The 19,640-nt window shown below is 37.4% G+C and overlaps 1 protein-coding gene across 4 annotated transcripts in view; it reads left to right on the forward strand.

Moving 5' to 3' along the window:
* slco3a1a (solute carrier organic anion transporter family member 3A1a) overlaps positions 1 to 17,575 on the forward strand; it is a 91,411-nt gene extending 73,836 nt beyond the window's left edge. For all 4 annotated transcript variants that reach the window (XM_047822270.1, XM_027161782.2, XM_027161784.2 and 1 more), the window contains 6 exons: positions 4,168 to 4,332; positions 4,467 to 4,665; positions 4,971 to 5,139; positions 14,396 to 14,577; positions 14,843 to 14,907; positions 15,062 to 17,575. In XM_047822270.1, the coding sequence (XP_047678226.1) occupies positions 4,168 to 4,332; positions 4,467 to 4,665; positions 4,971 to 5,139; positions 14,396 to 14,577; positions 14,843 to 14,907; positions 15,062 to 15,423 (1,142 nt within the window). In that variant the 3' untranslated portion in view covers positions 15,424 to 17,575. The remainder of the gene's footprint in view (positions 1 to 4,167; positions 4,333 to 4,466; positions 4,666 to 4,970; positions 5,140 to 14,395; positions 14,578 to 14,842; positions 14,908 to 15,061) is intronic.
* Positions 17,576 to 19,640: the final 2,065 nt, after the last annotated feature.

Here is a 19,640-nt window from a genome sequence, read left to right on the forward strand (position 1 = left end):
GTGATTAGAAGGTGATGGTTAAAACTTCCTATATGCATTCTATATAGGTGAGGAAATCTGAGAGAAAGTGTAGCCAGACAGCATAGGATGGTTATGTGAAAGATGTCTCTGGTGGTCAGGAAGAAGAGGAGAGGAAAAATAGAAAAGAAGTGGTGGGAATAAGGAAGAATGTTGTGAGGAATTTCGAGACAAGCTGAGACAGGTTTTGGGTAGTCAGGAAGAGCTTTCAGATGACTGGTAAACTACAGCAGAGGTGATTGTGTGTGTCATCTGGAAGGAAAAAAAGATAAGAAAGCATGGTGGTGAAACGAGGAAGGACAGCATTCAGAGGAAGAGGCTAGCTAAAAAGAAGTGGGATGTAAAAAGGACTGTAGAAAATCGAGATGATTACAAGGAGTCACAGTGCAGAGTTAAGATGGACGTGGCAAAGGCCAAACAGAAAGTATATTATGAGTTGAGGGAAGGCAAGAAAGACTTGTACAGATTAGCCAGCCAGTGTGATGGGAAGGATATGCAACAGAAAAGGGTGATTAAAGATAGAGATGGAAAGGGACTTACAGGCAAGGAAAGTGTGCAAAGAAGATGGGAAGAAATATTTTGAAGAGCTGATGAATGAGGAAAATGAGAGGGAAAGACGGGAGGAAATCAAATTTTGTCACATACATACAGAGTACAACATGCAGTGAAATGCTTTTTGCATCTGTCCGGTATTCAAACATTTGGGATAAAAAATATAACCAAAAGGAGGTAGATAAATAAAAAAGTATAAACTATATAAAAAGAAACTATATAAAATATGAAAATATAAGTGAAATAAAATGTATATACATAAATATACATAAATTCATATTGTTTTTAATTATTGTCCTTAAAGTGTCCATGTGCAGTATAGTGTGTATAAAATGTATAAAGTGGTACTGTGCTGTGCAAGTCCAGAGTTAAAGTGACAGTGCAAAAGGTGTGAAAAAATTGTGAAGAGTAGAGGTCCAGTACTAGATCCAGATCCTGGGTGTTTCCTAGTTTAAATTTCGAATGGCCTGCAGGAAGAAGCTTCTCCTCATTCTCTCTGTGTTTGCTTTCAAGGAGCGAAAGTGTTTCCCTGAGCGCAACAAAGAAAAGAGTCCATTGTCCTCTGGAGGGCTCGCCTGTCCTGCATGGTGCTGTTCCCGAACAAGGAAGTGATGCTACCCATCAGGATGCTCTCAATGGTGCAGGTGTAGAAAGTCTTTAGCACCTGAGAGGGTAGTTTGAAGTCCCTTAAGCGTCTCAGGTGGTACAGACGCTGCCAGGTCTTCTTCACCAGGGTGTTGATGTGACAGAACCACGACAGGTCCTGTGTGATGTGAACACCCAGGTATTGGAAGCTGTCCACTCTCTCCACTAGAGTCCCTTTGATGTTTAGTGGTTGGTATGACTGCTCCTGCTTTGTGTTGAAGTCCACTATCAACTCCTTAGTCTTGCTGACTAGGGAGGCCGTCTCGTCGTTGTTGGAGATCAGGCCCACCACGAAAGTGTCGTCTGCAAACTTGATGATGGTGGTGGAGTTGGAAGTGGCCACACAGTCATATGTGTACAGTGAGTACAGCAGGGGCTCAGAACACAATCCTGGGGGGCTCCAGTGCTGAGGGTAAGGGTGGATGAGATGTGTTTGCCCACCCAGAGCCACCCTTCTTTTTGATAACAGTCACAAGCCTTCCATTCACGGTGTCAGTCAGTTTCTTGATCTGGTCAGAATCAACTTTTTGTGCAGCCACTACCACAGCCTCCCAGACACTGTTCAGAGAGGTGTACTGTTTACCTTTACTGTAAATTTCCTACTTAAGAAGGGCCCAGAAGTTTTCAGTAGGGTTTAAGTCAGGGGAGGAAGGGGGCCATGTCATCAGTTTTTCATCTTTAAGGCCTTTACTGGCCAGCCACACAGTGGAGTACTTTGATGCATGTGATGGTGCATTGTCTTGCATAAAAATCAAAGTCTTCTGGAAAGATGCAGACTTTTTCCTGTACCACAGCTTGAAGAAAGTGTCTTCTAAAAATTGACAGTAGGTCTGAGAGTTGATTTTGATTCCATTTTCAACCCAAAAAGGTCCAACTAGCTCATCTTTAATAATACCTGCCCATACTAGTACCCCACCTCTACCTTGCTGCCGTCTGAGTTGAAATGGAGCTCTGTGTCCATTAGTGATCCAACCACGGGCCCATCCATCTGGTCCATCAAGAGTCACTCTCATCTCATCGGTCCACAAAACCTTTGAAAAATCTGTTGGAATTGCTGGAACCTTAGGCCACACCCTCCCTCGTTAAACAAATACACATCACCTGATATTTATTAAAACCACTAAGCATTGAAGTTTATACAGCTTGGAGTTGGAAATTATTCATAAAATGATATGGTCAAAATAATCACTTGCCTAATAATTGTGCACACACTGTAGTATGGAAGAGGTGAATATTGTAGAACAGGAAACGGCAAAGGTTATAAAGGATGGACAATGATGTTTATGGATGACATCGATATCTGTAGAGAGCAGGTGGGGGAACAAGTGGAAAGGTTGAGATTTTGGTATGCTTTCGCAACCATGTTCTCTCTGGCTATCCACAACAAATGTGGTGCTGAAATGCTGCGGTCCTTTCAGCACAACTGCAGAAGGAGCGATAGGATTATGTTGAAAGGTGGCAGTACATGCTCCGCCATCACAAATCCCAGGATCCCTTTCCATTGAAGCAAGTTTTTGATGGCCACATCGAGATTTGAGACTGATCAGTAAAAAGAAGAGCTTAAGATGAGACAAAGAACAATGTAGAAGAGGAAGATTGTAAAAATGTGCTAAGGACAGGCATATCTACATTTTGAGGTATTTGGAAAACAAACAAGAATATTTGTGAGGGAAAAAAATAAAATGATGCTGGAGGGAGTGCTTGAAACCATCTGTCAAACACAGTGGAGTAAAAGTGATGGCCTGGTTGAGCTTTGGTTTTGCTCAAATGAGTGACTATGCAAAATATCTTGGACAAGGAAGGCTGTTGTCTACACTGTAGACAATGCTTGATTGGAGTAGTTTTCTCCCACAACAGAACAATGACCCATAGCACAGTCCATCTGTAAGATCTCATATATATATATATATATATATATATATATATATATATATATATATATATATATATATATATATATATATATATATACACACACACATAAAATATAGGAGTTGTTTCAATATGCATGGGGTGAAATTTCCTGAGTTGTCCTCAGCAAATTGATCACTAGAGATACATCCTGCCGTAAATTGCTGCAAAAGGAAGGTTATACAACAAAAGCAAAATTTGAAGGACCAATTTCTTATTATAAACGGAAACTATAATTTCTAATCTATTCAATGAATTAAATACTTTAAAAAAAAAATTATTTTATTACTTATTTTATGATTAAAAGTATTAGTTCATAATAAAGGAATACATTCTCTTTTGAACTATAGTGTACTTTGACAGTTTTCAGTAACAGGTTAAAAAAATACAAACTACTAGTCCTTTGACCTGTTTGCTTGTAAAGTGAGATTTTGAGGGAATAAGGGTTCTAAATGATGAGGGTAGTGGTGGCTTAAAGACTCTGGGTTACGGATCAGAAGGTCACCTGTGCAAGGTACTCTTTGTTCCAGACGTGCCGTATCATGGCTCTATTTTCCAATTATTTTGGTCCCTTTGGACTACATGTAAAAATCAGTGTAGTATCTGGACTGTTAACCTAATTTGATAATACCTATCTGCTGTGGTAGAAAGATTATTTCAGGCATTTATTTAACCAGACAAGTATATGGCAGCAATACAATGGATATTACATAGAAAACAGGTCAAGAGTCTTAGTTTAGTTATGGGGGAAAATGGGTAAAAAAAAATTCCCCCATCACATTCAAATTTGGGCAGTTTTAACCCATTTTTCCCATCACACTAAACTAAGACTCAAAAAAAAACAGGCACTGTTCATATCCCTCATTACACAATGTGTTGCAATCATCTCACAAAATTCTTGTAATCTGACCTGTCACCATTGTTTTAGAGCATAACGTATGCTAAATTAATTGAGACAATTAAAATGTCTTTCTAAATAAAAAAAAAAGTCTGTTCAGTAATGTTGCTATAATGACAAGCACCCTCTCTTTCTCTGCTCAGTGATTCCCAGGGTGACTAAACACCTGCTGTCTAATCCGGTGTTCACCTGTATTGTCCTTGCTGCTTGTATGGAGATTGCTGTAGTTGCTGGTTTTGCTGCCTTCTTGGGCAAGTACTTGGAGCAGCAGTTTAACCTTACAACCACCTCAGCCAATCAGCTTCTGGGTATGTGAGGCATCCCTCTCTCATATAGACCATTCTGCATGCATTAGTGTCCAAAAGTTTATATCTTCTCTATTAAAATGAGTTCATGCCAAATTCATATTAATTTTATTAAAGAAATTTATTGCTTCTTGCAGGTATGACAGCCATCCCATGTGCATGTCTAGGCATTTTTATGGGAGGTCTTTTGGTGAAGAAGCTGAACCTCTGTGCTTTGGGTGCTGTTCGGATGGCCATGTTGGTCAACCTGATTTCAACCGCCTGCTATGTATCTTTCCTCTTTCTTGGCTGTGACACTGGCCCTGTTGCTGGTGTGACCATTGCCTATGATAATGAGTGAGCATGGCTAATGCTTTGTTCATTAATTTATTACATTTTTGTTTTTATTAAACAGTTTTATGTTTTGTTCAAATCATTGCACACTTATTATATTGGGAATAAAGAGCAGTTTGGTTAAAAAAAACATTAAAAAACTATCTTTAAGGGTATTTTAAAATGATTCAATCAAGCACTTAATTCATAAATGCCACCTTGTGAATGTGAAATCTCTGCTAATGGGACATAAATGTGTGTGTGTGTGTGTGTGTGTGTGTGTGTGTGTGTGTGTGTGTGTGTGTGTGTGTGTGTGTGTGTGTGTGTAGAACTTTGCAGCCAGGCCAAAAACCAGAAGCTCCATGCATTAGCAACTGTAACTGCCACACGTCATCTGTTAGTCCTGTTTGTGGCTCTAATGGGGTCACATACCTGTCATCCTGCTTTGCTGGCTGCACCAGATCCATTAGCACTGGAGTGATTCCTCAACCTTCTCAGGTTATTTATTATGCTTTCATATACCACACTCTTTCTCCCATGTCCTTTTTTCTTTTAACTTCTTTTAACTTTCATCTTTCTCTCTGTAATTAACCACACAACTGCTGGAACCCATGAAGAGAATTTGCTATAGCAAATATATAACTCTATTCTCACACACCTGCTGCACACTTGAAGAGGAATCACACAGCACACTAAATTTATAATTAAGGATTAGTACACTCCATTTCTTGCTTTGAAAACATAATGCACTCTGTCATGCCACATTATATCCAAATCTTGAACCTCCCACCACAACAACTTCTCTTTTGTTCCACCAACCAGCAAGAGTGCATTACTCTTGAGTTAAAGTTATTCCTTAATTATACATTCAGTGTGCTGTGTGATTCCTCTTCAAGTGTGCAGCAGGTATGTGAAGATGTTCATGAGTATCTGCTGGTACCAGTAATTATTAAATTATGATGGTAAATGGTATAGCAACCCTGGTTAAAATTAAAAGGATTTGTTTTCAAACTGATATTTGCGTTACACTTTCCTTGGCTTATTTTCTTTGCATCAAAGTACATCCATTGTTTCCATCAACATAACACATCAACTTTAATAACAGTCTTTTAAGCTGTAAAAAAATCAAATAAGGAATATTCTAATAATCTACAGACAAAACATATACAAACACATATTCACTTATACAAGTTAAAAAAAAAAGACAAACATAGCTGCAAGCAGCGATGGCGGGCCCTCGCACATTTTTTATCGCTATACGGTGCCTCCCAAAAAACAATGCACGGTGGGCAAGTGCATGAAGTGGGTAAATATCAGTGGGCTATTTTGTTGTTGTTACTGACCCATTTGGGGACTGTAGGTAAATGAAACCCCACATTTTATACAAAGGGGGGCACTAGTGAGCTACTTAAGAGACACACCTTAGAGAGAATATAATGGTCATACTCCATCAGCTGACAGTTATATTACCTTCTTATTACCCTGACAGCTGTTATGACAGCTGTCATTAGTGATATGAAATTAAAAAAGGTCAAAAGTCATACCACTGGTCTGGTAGATGTATGTCTTGACTCCAAGAGCCCCCTTTTTTAGTTAAAGAGCCCCCTTTCCCTCCCACCACCCCATCTTTCATTTTTCATTCTTTTTTTTTCATTTTGTTTTAACACCATTGTGTCTGGTTCCCGTAGACAGGTGATAAGTAATTAAAACAAGGACATATGTTTTTTTTAAAAATGGGGTTTTATGACCCTCAGAGGAAGCAGTGTTGTAAAACAAGGACATATGTTGTTTGTTTTTAAAAAAATGGGTTTGTTTTTTGACCCCCTCAGAGGAAGCAGTATTGTAAAAGAAGGACCTATGTTTTGTTGTTTTTTTAAAATGGGGTTTTATGACCCCTCAGAGGAAAATAGTGTTGTTAAACAAGTCCATATGTTTGATTGACTAGATAGGAGATTGGAGCAAAGCTACTGAGGTCGTAACTTTTGATCGGAGTGAATGGACAAATTTCATGGTGTAAGGATTTTGACAACATTGTTCGAGAGGATTTTTCACCAGAGGTCTACGAGCATAAATGGTGGAGCGACTGTTCTACTCATCACCAAATATACTGCATTAAAGCGAGAAATCTTTCAAAGGATGAGCTTTCACTGTATGTATCAACAACGATTTTCGGTGACTTGATGTCTGATAAAAAAGAGAAATATGAAGTGAGGTTTGATCCAATCAGCTGGCACGATCTACAACGCTACTTTAATCAAATCGATTATTTATTCTGGAAAAAAGTTGAAGTCGATGATTGAGTAAGAGTACAACTAAACTTTGATGAGGAGTGACTCCACCTTCCCTTCCCTCCGCCTTCTTCCGGAACCTGTACCACCCACATCACATCCCACTAAAAAAGTGTTTTAAAAACAGTTGCATTTGTGTACAATGTATCAGCTGTTTGAGCAACGACGAGTGAAAATGTCTCAGGAATTCTTACCTTACTTTTACAACTCACTCGCAACCTTGGATAAAGATGATGATGAGACGCGTTCCAGTTCTAAAGACGAAGAAAATACAGGTGAATCACTCAGGAAATAGAAATCTGACCTTTCAGCATTCAAATGATGATGAAACCGATGGCTGTCTTTCCACCGCCGCTTTAGCGGTCAACCGAGGTGTCATTGCTGAGCTTTTGGACCGGATTATTTATGAAGATTTGAGAGATAACTGTCATGGATGTGCCATAGATCACCCGAGTCAACTCCAACATGCTTGTTTGTTTGAGCCTGAAGCCTACTATCTGCACATGAATGCCTTCAGATTGCTGAAAAAAATTTTAAACCTTGGCTGAAATCCACTCTGGTAAAGGCTCTGAAATTGTGTGGAATAAAACACACCCCATCCCTGGAAAAAATTCTAGGCATCGATGAAGCTATCATATGCGACTGGCAGGATGAGCCTAGCATCAAAAACGTTGAAAGTGAAGCTAAAGGCAAAACCAATGAAATTTGCAGCGATCAAGTATATGAAGACGTTGTGTATTACTGGACCTTTCACTCAGCTCTGGAACCGCCCGAACCATCACTCACATGGGGAAACTTCAAAGTGTGCCACGTCTATTCTGTCTCCGAGAAAGATCTGAAGTCCGAGTTCACCTCTATTCTTCACTAATCCTCTTCCTTGTTATAAAGAATGTGTTTAATCACTAGAAAAACTCATTAACATTGTATTATGTATCTTAACCTATGTATCTGACGTGTGTGTGTGTTTTTCTTTTTTAAAAAAAACTGCTCAGAAAGAAGAATGTTGATATTACTAAAATATTACACGGCTGATTTTTGACACCAAAAAAATAAATAAATGTAAAACTAGTCACGTGATGTCTTTTTTAAATAAAATCCTAAAACTATTCGGTGTTTTGATCATTGCCGTTCTGATACTTCAAAATGAATGAGCGGCTGTTGAAGAATGTGTATTACACGCCGTCTGACCCCGGCTCGTACGGAGGTGTTAAGAGTTTGCAAAGGGCTATAGTTAAGGATTAAGTAGGGCTATAAAAAACTAGTTAGCTGAGCAAGATGCATACACTCTTCATAAACTCTTTGTCTACAAAGTTTAAAAGAAACAAGGTTTTTGTGAAAAACATAGATGAACAATGGCAAGCTGATTTAGTCGACATGAGTAGCTTGTCGAAATGTAATGAAGCAAAATTTTTGATAACGTGTATAGATATTTTATCTAAGTACGCTTGGGTGCGTGTGTTACGAAACAAGACCGGTGTTGAAGTAACTAAAGCTTTTGATTCCATTCTAAGGGAAGGTAGAGTCCCAAAAAAATTACAAATTGATCAAGGGAAAGAATTTTTTAACAAAACTTTTCAAAACATAAATAATCCCGAACAAAATTGCGTTTCCCAGGTGTCCTTTCCATAGTTAAGGAGACATTCAAAAATTGCTCGATACGGACGGATATGTATTGCTAGATTGAGAAATAAGGCGATCCCCAGCATAACATCAACTAGTGAAAAAAGAGAAGCTATAGGATAGTTAACAACCCCCACCTTTGCGTCGTTAGCTATATTGGTGCCATCAGCGTTCATGATTTTACAGGCAACATTGAATAAATGTATTGTTCAAATCCAGGTAATCTCCACCATTTCCAGCCATGAAGAACTCCAGAGGACCGTTGTCTGTCAGAGCAGAAAGTGGGGGGTATTTCGATAAAGGTGTACTTTTCAATACTCGTCTGTGTATAAGGTAGTGTGTGAAAATATCCAATTCGGACTTTGTGCACTCCGCGGATAGTCTGTGTAAGAGAGCCATGATTTTAGAAAATGTTCAACAGCTTTCTTTTTTGAGAGACAGGTTGACGCTTGTTGACTCTTGCCTTGTTCTTTTTAACACTGTTCTTGAAACTGAACACGGAAACTTTTGAACACAAACTTTTTAACACTTGTTCTTGAAATCCCTTGAGCGACATAATAATCTATGTAGGTTTGTGGCTCTCTCTACCATTTTTTACAAACGGAAGGAATGTTTAGATGGTCTGAAGTGTAGTTTAGCTATAAACTTCCCGTAAGTAAAAGGTATGTGTTTGTTCTGATCCCACTTGACTTCAATTACAATATCTATAATGTCGTTCTTGATGAGCGGCACGTAGTGTGGCTTATTGTAAGAAATACTGATGACTCGGTTGTTTTCACCCGGTATATGTACGCATCTGAGTAGTGGGGCAAAGCTGTCACCGACTCTTTGGTACGCGATAATGTCCGTATATACATACATTGTGTAAAATCCGGCGTGAATATCAGCAGGGTGCAGTGCTTCTGAGTCAAGCTGCGTTAAAGCTTTATCCGGAGTCAAGCCGAGCGTATATGCTAATTTTCCGTTGGTTTTGAAGAAATATGGTTTTGAGGCGTCCATACGTATTTTATTTTTCACAGGGTTATAAACTATAGACATGCTGAGTTTGGATGTGAGCATATTGAACCTCTGAAAGCGATACTTCCCAGTCTCCTTTCAAATCAATAGGTTTGTCAAATTTAGTCGTGTAGTGAGATATTTTGTTATTAGGGTAATTATGGTTATTAGGGTATTATGTCCTTCGACGCGTTGCTCGGAAGAGTCACATAGAATACTCGTCCGGTTATCAATTATAGTTAACAGGTATGATTGTGATAAATCTTTTTAAACACTAAAGTTCAATGTTTACTACATCTTCAGCAGGAACCCAGGAATTAAATTTATCAGGCCATCCCACCCACTTCACCAGACAGACCTTTTTCCAATTTTGAATATTTTCAGACAGGATTTTCTCTATTTTGAACGATCTGTCATTACCTATAATGATTTTTTGTAACTCAGGCTCGTAAAAAGTTCCCTCATTTTTTTCACCGTCATAGTCTCGTAATTTATATACAGGAGGGTCTCTAGTTATCCACTCGGAAATTGAAAAATATTCATCTGTAAAATTTTGCTCGTATCCTTTTTCAAACTGTCCTTTCGAACTGGCTATTCTAACAACGTCACCGGTTTCAAACTTGAATTTTATTTCCTTGGGTTTTAATGACTGTAACCCTAAATACTGTGAAAGAATTGGTTTAGGTGACCTCAGCAGGTTTCATTTTGATGCTGGAATGACGGTTGTGGTTATAAGCATGAACCATTTCCTGCACCCTGTCCGTGTATTTTCGCATGTTAAACGCTGTAAAATATCTCCACATCTTGGTCTTTAGCGTTCTGTTGAACCTTTCACACACTGCAGCTTTCTGACTGGTACCCGTGGCAAAATGTACAATGTTCAAGTTTTGAAAATTTTTGTTAAAAGATTCTTTCCCTTGATCAGTTTGTAATTTTTTTGGGACACTACCTTCCCTTAGAATGGAATCAAAAGCTTTAGTTACTTCAACGCCGGTCTTGTTTCGTAACACACGCACCCAAGCGTACTTAGATAAAATATCTATACACGTTATAAAAAATTTTGCTTCATTACTTTCTGACAAGCTGCTCATGTCATGTCAAGCTTGCCATTGTTCATCTATGTTTTTTGCAAAAACCTTGTTTCTTTTAAACTTTGTAAACACCGGTTTATGAAGAGTGTATGCATCTTGCTCAGCTAACCAGTTTTTTTATCTCACCATCATTAACTCTTTTACCAAGTTTCTCAACTATAGCCCTTTGCAAACTCTTAACACCTCCATACGAGCCGGGGTCAGACGGCGTGTAATACACATTCTTCAACAGCCGATCATTCATTTTGAAGTATCAGAACGGCAATGATCAAAACACCGAATGGTTTTAGGATTTTATTTAAAAAAGACATCACGTGACTAGTTTTACATTTATTTTTTTTCTGCATCCAAAATCAACCGTGTAATATTTTAGTAATATCAACAGTCTTCATACACTTGATCGCTGCAAATCTTTTTGGTTTTGCCTTTAGCTTCACTTACAACGTTTTTGATGCTAGGCTCATCCCGCCAGTCGCATATGATGGCTTCAGCGATGCCTAGAATTTTTTCCAGGGATGGGGTGTGTTTTATTCCACACAATTTCAGAGCCTTTACCAGAGTGGATTTCAGCCCAGGTTTAAACATTTTTTTCAGCAATCTGAAGGCATTCATGTGCAGATAGTAGGCTTCGGGCTCAAACAAACAAGCATGTTGGAGTTGACTCGGGTGATCTATGGCACATCCATGACAGTTATCTCTCAAATCTTCATAAATAATCCGGTCCAAAAGCTCAGCAATGACACCTCGGATGACCGCTAAAGTGGCGGTGGAAAGACAGCCATCGGCTTCATCATCATTTGAATGCTAAAAGGTCAGATTTCTATTTCCGAGTGATTCACCTGTATTTTCTTCGTCTTCAGAACAGGAACGCGTCTCATCATCATCTTTATCCAAGGTTGCGAGTGAGTTGTAAAAGTAAGGTAAGAATTCCTGAGACATTTTCACTCGTCGTTGCTCAAACAGCCGATACAACGTACACAAATGCAACTGTTTTTAAAACACCTTTTTAGTGGGATGTGATGTGGGTGGTACAGGTAACAGAAGAAGGCGGAGGGAGGGGAAGGCATAGTCACTCCTCATCAAAGTTTAGTTGTACTCTTACTCCGTCATCGACATCAACTTTTTTCCAGAATAAATAATCGATTTGATTATTTGGCTGATTGGATCAAACCTCACTTCGTATTTCTCTTTTTTATCAGACATCAAGTCACCGAAAATCGTTGTTGATGCATACAGTGATAGCTCATCCTTTGAAAGATTGCTTGCTTCAATGCAGTATATTTGGTGATGAGTTGAACAGTCGCTCCACCATTTATGCTCGTAGACCTCTGGTGAAAAATCCTCTCGAACAATGTAGTCAAAATCCTTACACCATTTATGAAATTTGCTCCATTCACTCCGATCAAAAGTTACGACCTCAGTAGCTTTGCTCCAGTGTTTGTGATCAGGTACAGATAGCTTAAAAAGCGTTACATTGTTTGATTCAGCATTAAAGTGAAACCCGGCTGTACATCCATTTGACATTGCCCAATACTCACTACATTCACGCTCTAAAATCTCTGCAAAACTTGACTCAGTATATTTTCGCATTTTCTTTGGTGCATCGGGACAAACAGCCATAGCTATGTTCAATGAATCACACGTGTTATACGTGGAGGGGCCATATGGTATTTGAAGACTAAATTCGAGGGGGGGTGTGCTCCTTTTTCTCATGCACATTTGCTCAGTGCGCATGTGTGCATTTTTTCTCACACGCGTTTGCTCAGGGTGCGCTTGTGTGACGTTATCGATAGCACCCATTGACTAACGATCAGACTGAGAGATGCTTCTAACACAGCGGAGGTGTCATAATCTTGATTTGAAAACCATCCGGTCTGAGGGGAGGGCTATCGCAAAACACCCCCGGATCAAACACGAGTTTTAAGTACCGATCTCCTATCTAGTCAATCAAACATTTGGACTTGTTTAACAACACTATTTTCCTCTGAGGGGTCATAAAACCCCATTTAAAAAAAAACAACAAAACATAGGTCCTTGTTTTACAGTACTGCTAGATAGAAGACACTTCCTTTTTCTCTGAATTCGCCATAAATGTGTCGCCTCGCCATGGCAGCACCGTTCGAGATATCAAAAATCCCTTCGCATCTGAGCAAGTGCAATGTCTCAGCATAATGTTCACCACGTTTGATGTCAATCGCATGAATTCCCTAGGAGGAGTATTTAAAAGTTCACCACAGGCACTTTTGAAACCATCCAAAACATCCTGTTGGGCGGAGCTCATAGTTTAGAGCGCGAAAGTTGGTCGGGTCGATGAAATCTATACGCGTACCAACTCATGCGTACCGTATTCCTGCCTTTGCCCGAGCCTAGTGTTGCACGACTCTGACGTGTGTGCCAAATTTCAAGAGTTTTCGAGCATGTTAAAGGACCCCAATTGGCCAATGTGTGCAAAAAAGAAAAGAAAATAATAAACCTGAGCAAAAACAATAGGGCTTCGCACCATTCGGTGCTCGGGCCCTAATAAAGTGCAGCACATTCATTTCACATCTGACCTCATGACCTCAGGTGCTAAATCAACTGTTGGCAAAAATACAAAAAATAAGTAACAACTGAAATGCTTTAAATTTACTTTAAAGTGCCTCAAGTTGTAATTAAGTCTGTACTTTCATGCAGTCATTATCTCTTTAACTAATATCATGATCATGTGCATCCTGATGCTTCCAATTTATTGCACACTCTTCCAACGTACAATGAGAGTACTTAAGAGGAAATAGCTTAATGCAGACAAATATATTAGCACTGAGTACTATATATATATACAGTATACAGTATATATATATATATATATATATATATATATATATATATATATATATATATATATATATATATATATATATATATATATACAAGTATAAGTATAACCCTCATTGTTTTGAGACAGGATTCAATGGCCAATATCCCTGCTAAGGAGCCAAGTTAATTACTGACTGTTCTTGTCTGCCTCATTTCAACTGTCCTGTGGGAAGGGTGAACAGGGAGAGTGATAGAATTATTCTGATCTGGGTGAACCTCCCAACCATTGGGGCCATTTTAGTCAACAGTGGCAAGGAAAAACTCCCTGAGATGATATGAGGAAGAAACCATGGGAGGGAGCCCACCCCAGCCCACCGCAGCCCATTTGGGTGAAACCAGACATTAAATCATGTAGATTTCTCCAACTGTTTACAGTCAAGTGGAGTTGTTCAACCAAGAGCTCCTGAACATTTGTAGTTCAATGTAATTTCTGACCTGAGCACAAATCTGACCACAGGCTTAGAGTATGCTAGTGAAATGTTATGATCGTATGTTGTCACAGTACTACAACTGCTATGTTGTCTCTATCTGTGAACAGTTGCTAACTTCAACAAGATAGGCCTAATTTAAAAACTACAATGAATTTGTACGTTCTACAATGAATTTGTACGTGTTGAGCATATTGTACACAGTTCTAGAAAGCAAAGTAAATTGTAATATTAAATTACAAAATGTATATCATCATGCATATCATGAGTTTTTTAATTTTTATACATTTTATACTGATTTATAAAGTGAACCTTGTTATTATTTGCTTTTAGACTTTTCCATTTTGTTACAGTTAGAGTTTTGTTAGACTTTTGTAAATAATAAATTAATGAATAATATTAATACATTTTTTATTGTAATGCACAATAAAAATAATCTTTTCACTTTTGGACTAATTTTCCATTCTCCCTTTAGTCCATGCAGAACCTGACAGAATGTGCATGCATTTCTGGTGATGGGATTCCATCCACAGTTGTTCCAGGAAAATGCCCACGTCCTGGGTGCCAGGAGGCTTTTCTCATTTTCCTGTGTGTGATTTGTGCCTGCAGCATGATAGGAGCTATGGCTCAGACACCCTCAGTCATCATCCTCATCAGGTAACTTGAGACTCCTCAAGGTAGTTTGAGACATAGTGAGGGACTCAGAATTTCACATGTGCTTTGGCTAGACATTTGAGGCTTAAAGAGAATGAACATATTTGAGTTGACATTATTATGTAAAATTTGTTAATTTGCAAAAAGAATATTTTGCCTTGCTTACATTTAACTTTTTCTTTGCTAGACAGGATATTAGAATCATTAACTCTGTAACTACATTAATTATATATTTCTCACCCTCTCTTTGCATCTCTTGTCTTTTTAGAACAGTCAGCCCAGAGTTGAAATCATATGCACTTGGTGTACTGTTTCTCTTATTGCGACTGCTGGGTAAGATGCATAACACTGAATGTTAAGGAAATGTTTAGGTACAGATTCTGTTGTTATAGGGCTCTGAATACTTTTTAGATTTAAGTAGATTTACAGTCATCTTTAATTGAAATTGTAAAGTCATCTATGATTACTAAATCTTACTCTACTGCAGGATTCATCCCACCTCCTTTGATCTTTGGTATTGGAATTGACTCCACCTGCCTGTTCTGGAGCAGCGAATGCAACACAAAGGGTGCATGCATGCTATATGACAATGTAGCCTATCGCCACCTCTATGTGAGCTTGGCCATTGTACTAAAAATAATTGCCTTCCTGCTGTACACCACCACATGGCAGTGTTTACGCTGCAACTACAAGAAGTACATCAAGAATAATGAGGTGTATGTGACATCCCCTGAAATTTTCTCTTCTGACATTAATTTGGATAGTCTAGGCAAAGAAATTAACAGGACAAAATTTATATACAACCTGGAAGATCATGAATGGTGTGAAAACATGGAATCTGTTTTATAGTGGCTGGTGCTTGTTAATGCATAACTATCTTCTGAGGATAACATTGGTGGTTTATAACTTTTTTAAAGAATAGCACTTGATTTCCTCCATATACAGTGATGTTTATAGTTTCACTGGTCACTGTCTATAATGCACTTTTGGAAGTAATGCTAATAATTCTTAGTCCAATGTGTGGCTCATTTTTCAGTTCCAGTAATCCATAGTAAGGTCCATAAATAATTTGTCATTGGCATGGCTATTTTTATTTGAATACCAAAGTAAATTTTGAAAGAGAGAAACTAATATGAGCTCAAACTGCACCATTACAGCACTTTTTTAATCAGCTTATTATTAAAGGAACCAGATAAAATCTGATCGAATCAGATAAGCATAGTTATAATTAATCATTTTTTTCAAATAAATTATGCTTTTAACACACAGTTTTAAATACTTTGCCGTAAATTTCTTTGCCTTTAGTCAGGAATCCATAGACAACCCCAGATGCTGGGTTTCCCTGATGATGCTCAGGCCTTTACAGCACATATTTGCAGTTCTTACTTGGTTTTTGGCTGAATCTGAGCAGATAATATAGATATATATCAGAATTTATCCTGTTGTTTTTGTCAGCTGCTATATGTCATATGGTTTTTGTCAGCTCTCATATGTCATATGTGTTAAATGGATTAAAAAAATACAAGGAAACAGTTCCAGTGGCAGCTATACATATAAGATGAGGTGGTATAAGATGCTATAAGATGAGGTGGTATAGTTTAGATAATGAGCAGTTCCTTCCCTTTTTCAAATTTTTTTATTTCCTATCATTGTGGAAAACATTGAACATTTATGTATTCATAGAGTGTTGTTTCAGAACTGTACCAACTTTTGTTGTTTGACATTTTATTTATTTGTTTTAGTTTACTAAAATTATTTAGTCCGGTTTTGCTGTTTTTTAATTTTACCTTTGTAATCACTCTGGTGAGGATGTCTGTAGATTGTTGACTTCACACAGTTGCACCTACCTCCTGGAGAGTGTTTCTTATCTGGCCAATTGTCTTAGATGAGTTTTTCTTCTGTTTTCCACCACTGTTCTTTTGCATGCTCTTTGGTGTTCCTAAGCTCACCTGTGTACTGAATGTTGTAAATTGTTGTTTTGGCCAAAGTTAATATTTCTGCTATGTCTCTGATTGGTTTGTATTTTAGCCTAATCATGCTTGATTTGCTGGCAATGACAGCTCACAGGACTTAATATTGCAAGTTAACAGCAGCAGATTTCAAATGAAAATGCCCATCATCCCTAGACATTTTATCTGTTAATAATCATTATCTTTATCTAAAATAATGAGGAGGAAAAATGATACAAACCTTTTCATGAAGCCAATTTTCCAATTACTTTGGTCACTTAAAAAGGTTGGGGAGCAAATGTTGTAATTTCTACACTTCTCACTGTATTTGGATGAAAATTCCCTCAAATTAAAGCTATTAATACTAAATATTCATGATTTACGGTAATTTAAACTGCAATGTACCCTGGTAGAAAGCAAAAATGGCAACTTTATCAGTGTTGAAATATTTATGGACCTGACTGTGTTATAGTTGGTAGTAGATTTTGGAATTTTTTGAACAAGAAGCAAATATTTATATTCACATGTACTATACATGCAGCCACAGAATGTCATGTTTTTTTTTCTCAAATTACTCCGGTGTGATCTTGGTCCACTTATTTCCCACAGTTTGGTAACTGTAGTGGGTTATTTAGCAATAACTTTGTTGCAGGCTTATTGGGAGATTCTCACAAGGAAGGAACTGCAAGTTGCCAAACGATATTCTGATAAACATTTGCACACAAAGATAAACAAAGTTGAAAGAGGAGATGCCATGGTTTCGGTGATGTTTTCTGAAAACTTCTATAAAATCTGGGGAAACAAATTTATTATTAAAAAACCCATTACAGTTACTGAAATGTGAAAGAGACTAGAAGAAGAATGGACCAAGATTACACCAGAATAGAAATTAGTGATATCCTTGTGGCTGCAGCAATCATTCAAACAGGGGCCTCTTCATTTCCCTCTAAGTTATGATAACTAACTCTAACTCTGAAATATTCTTTCAGTCTACAGTGGTTGTTGTTGTCTACTTTTGATCACTCTGCTTTCCATAAAATATATATACTATACACAGTGTGTGTGTGTGTGTGTGTGCGTACACATATATATATATATCAGTTAGGCAGATTCTGTACAGATAGAGGAAATTTAAGACTATTGGTACCCTCCCCATGAGTTTTAAACCAACAAAGATAACTCCAAAAGCCAAAAGACATGTAATAGTTTGTTGGGTCAGAAAGGAGCCCATGGTAACTTTATAAACAACTAAAGGTTTCTTTTACTTTGGTTAATGTTAATGGTTGTGAGTCTGCCATGAGGTGAACACTGATCAACCTTGCTGTGCATGGCAGCAGGGGGAAAAAAAGAACATTGCTGCCCATGAAGTTTGCTAAAGATCATGTGGACAAGCCAGAGGTCTATTAGAAAAAATATTTGTGGAGACATGAGACCAAAATAGAACTTTTTGGTTTAAAATGAGGACCGTTAATTTTTGGAGAAAGGAAAATGCTGAATTCCAGCGTACTAACCTTATACCTTCTGTGAAACATGGTGGTGGTAGTATCATGCTGTGTGCCTGCATTGCTGAATCTGCCAGGACAGCTTGCCATCATTGATGGAACAATGAATACAGAATTATAAAAGTACATTTTAATGGACACTGGCAAGACATCTGTCCAGGAACTGAATCTCAGGAGAAAATGGGTCATACACCAAGACAATAATCACAAGCACTCAAGTCTGTCTTCCAAACAATGATTAAAGAGGAGCAAAGATATTGTTTTGGAATGGCCATGTCAAAGTCCTGACATTAATCCAAAGGATCTGAAGCAAGCAGTTCATGTGAGGACATCCACCAAAACCCCATTGTCCAAGCTGTTCTGTTCTGTGGAATGGAATAAAATTCTTCCAGGCCATTGTGCAGGATTGAATGACTGTGCAAGGGCTCACAACAGATGCTGAAATCGAAAGTTCACATAGTTTTGCAAGTCAAAGATATATAATGCTGGATCAGTTTACTCAATAATTAAATGAAGAAATATAATATTTTCAGCTCATTTGTTTGATTGCGGCATATTGAGGCATTTTATTTTTATTTTAACAATATTGGAAAATTCAAGTAATATAAATAAACAAATAAAACCAAAGAAAGTGCTTTTTTAAATGATCTATAAAATTTAATTTTCAAAAAGAATTGTCCTTGCTGCTGTAATAACAATCAAGAAACCATACATGAACATGAAATTATAATTATTTTTTTTAATCTGAATAGCTAAATGACTGCTGAACTCTGATTGGCTGAAGGTGGTCATATTATTGAAAATAAAGCAGTAGTGATTAATATCTGGTACAGATTAAACTTTGATGCAGAACATCAAATTTCAGCAAAATTGGAACTATATCAGCCTAACCCTTATCTTTGGTTATGCATTTCAAGTTATAATTGAAGTTAAAAGTGTAATTCCTTCCTGGGACTCATGAATTATAAATGTTTGAGAAAATCAGATCCTTTGACTTCCTAGGACTAGTTCGCAAATATAGGTTTTGAAAAGACCCATGCCATAAGATGTTTTGGATCATGGTAATTGTAAATTAATGTAAATTGAAGTGGACAGTGTAAATGATTTAAATAAAAATTTTATATAGTTTTCATATCTAACAAGAACTTTCACTGCAATGAAAATTACAAATTAGCATAATGATGTACCAAATTTCAGCTTGATCAGGATCAACACCTTTTTGATAATTCTTTAGGCTCACACTCTGATGAGTAAAAGAATAAAACTAAGTAGTTGGAGTTACTTTTATGGTGTTTTTACTGTTGATTTTTGTATTTTTGAGAAACACAGAATACAATTAATTTGACACATATATTCTGTGAATTTACATGTCTAAGGTAAAATACCATAGAAAGTTTTTTATTTTTGAATAACCATTTTCTTTTTTTTTTAAGAAATTTTTGTTCTTTTCATGCTATAGGACTTTTTAAGGCAATTTTTATTATTATACATAGATGTTTTCACAAAAAAATGTTAAATAAATGTGGTTTTATTAGTGTAATTATGTCTAATTAATGTCTAATCTATTATATCAATAAATCTTTGCAGTGCTTTCTATACTTTAAACTTTTTATAA

Source organism: Tachysurus fulvidraco, chromosome 13, assembly GCF_022655615.1.
Source record: "Tachysurus fulvidraco isolate hzauxx_2018 chromosome 13, HZAU_PFXX_2.0, whole genome shotgun sequence".
In the NCBI taxonomy this organism is placed as follows: Eukaryota; Metazoa; Chordata; class Actinopteri; order Siluriformes; family Bagridae; genus Tachysurus; species Tachysurus fulvidraco.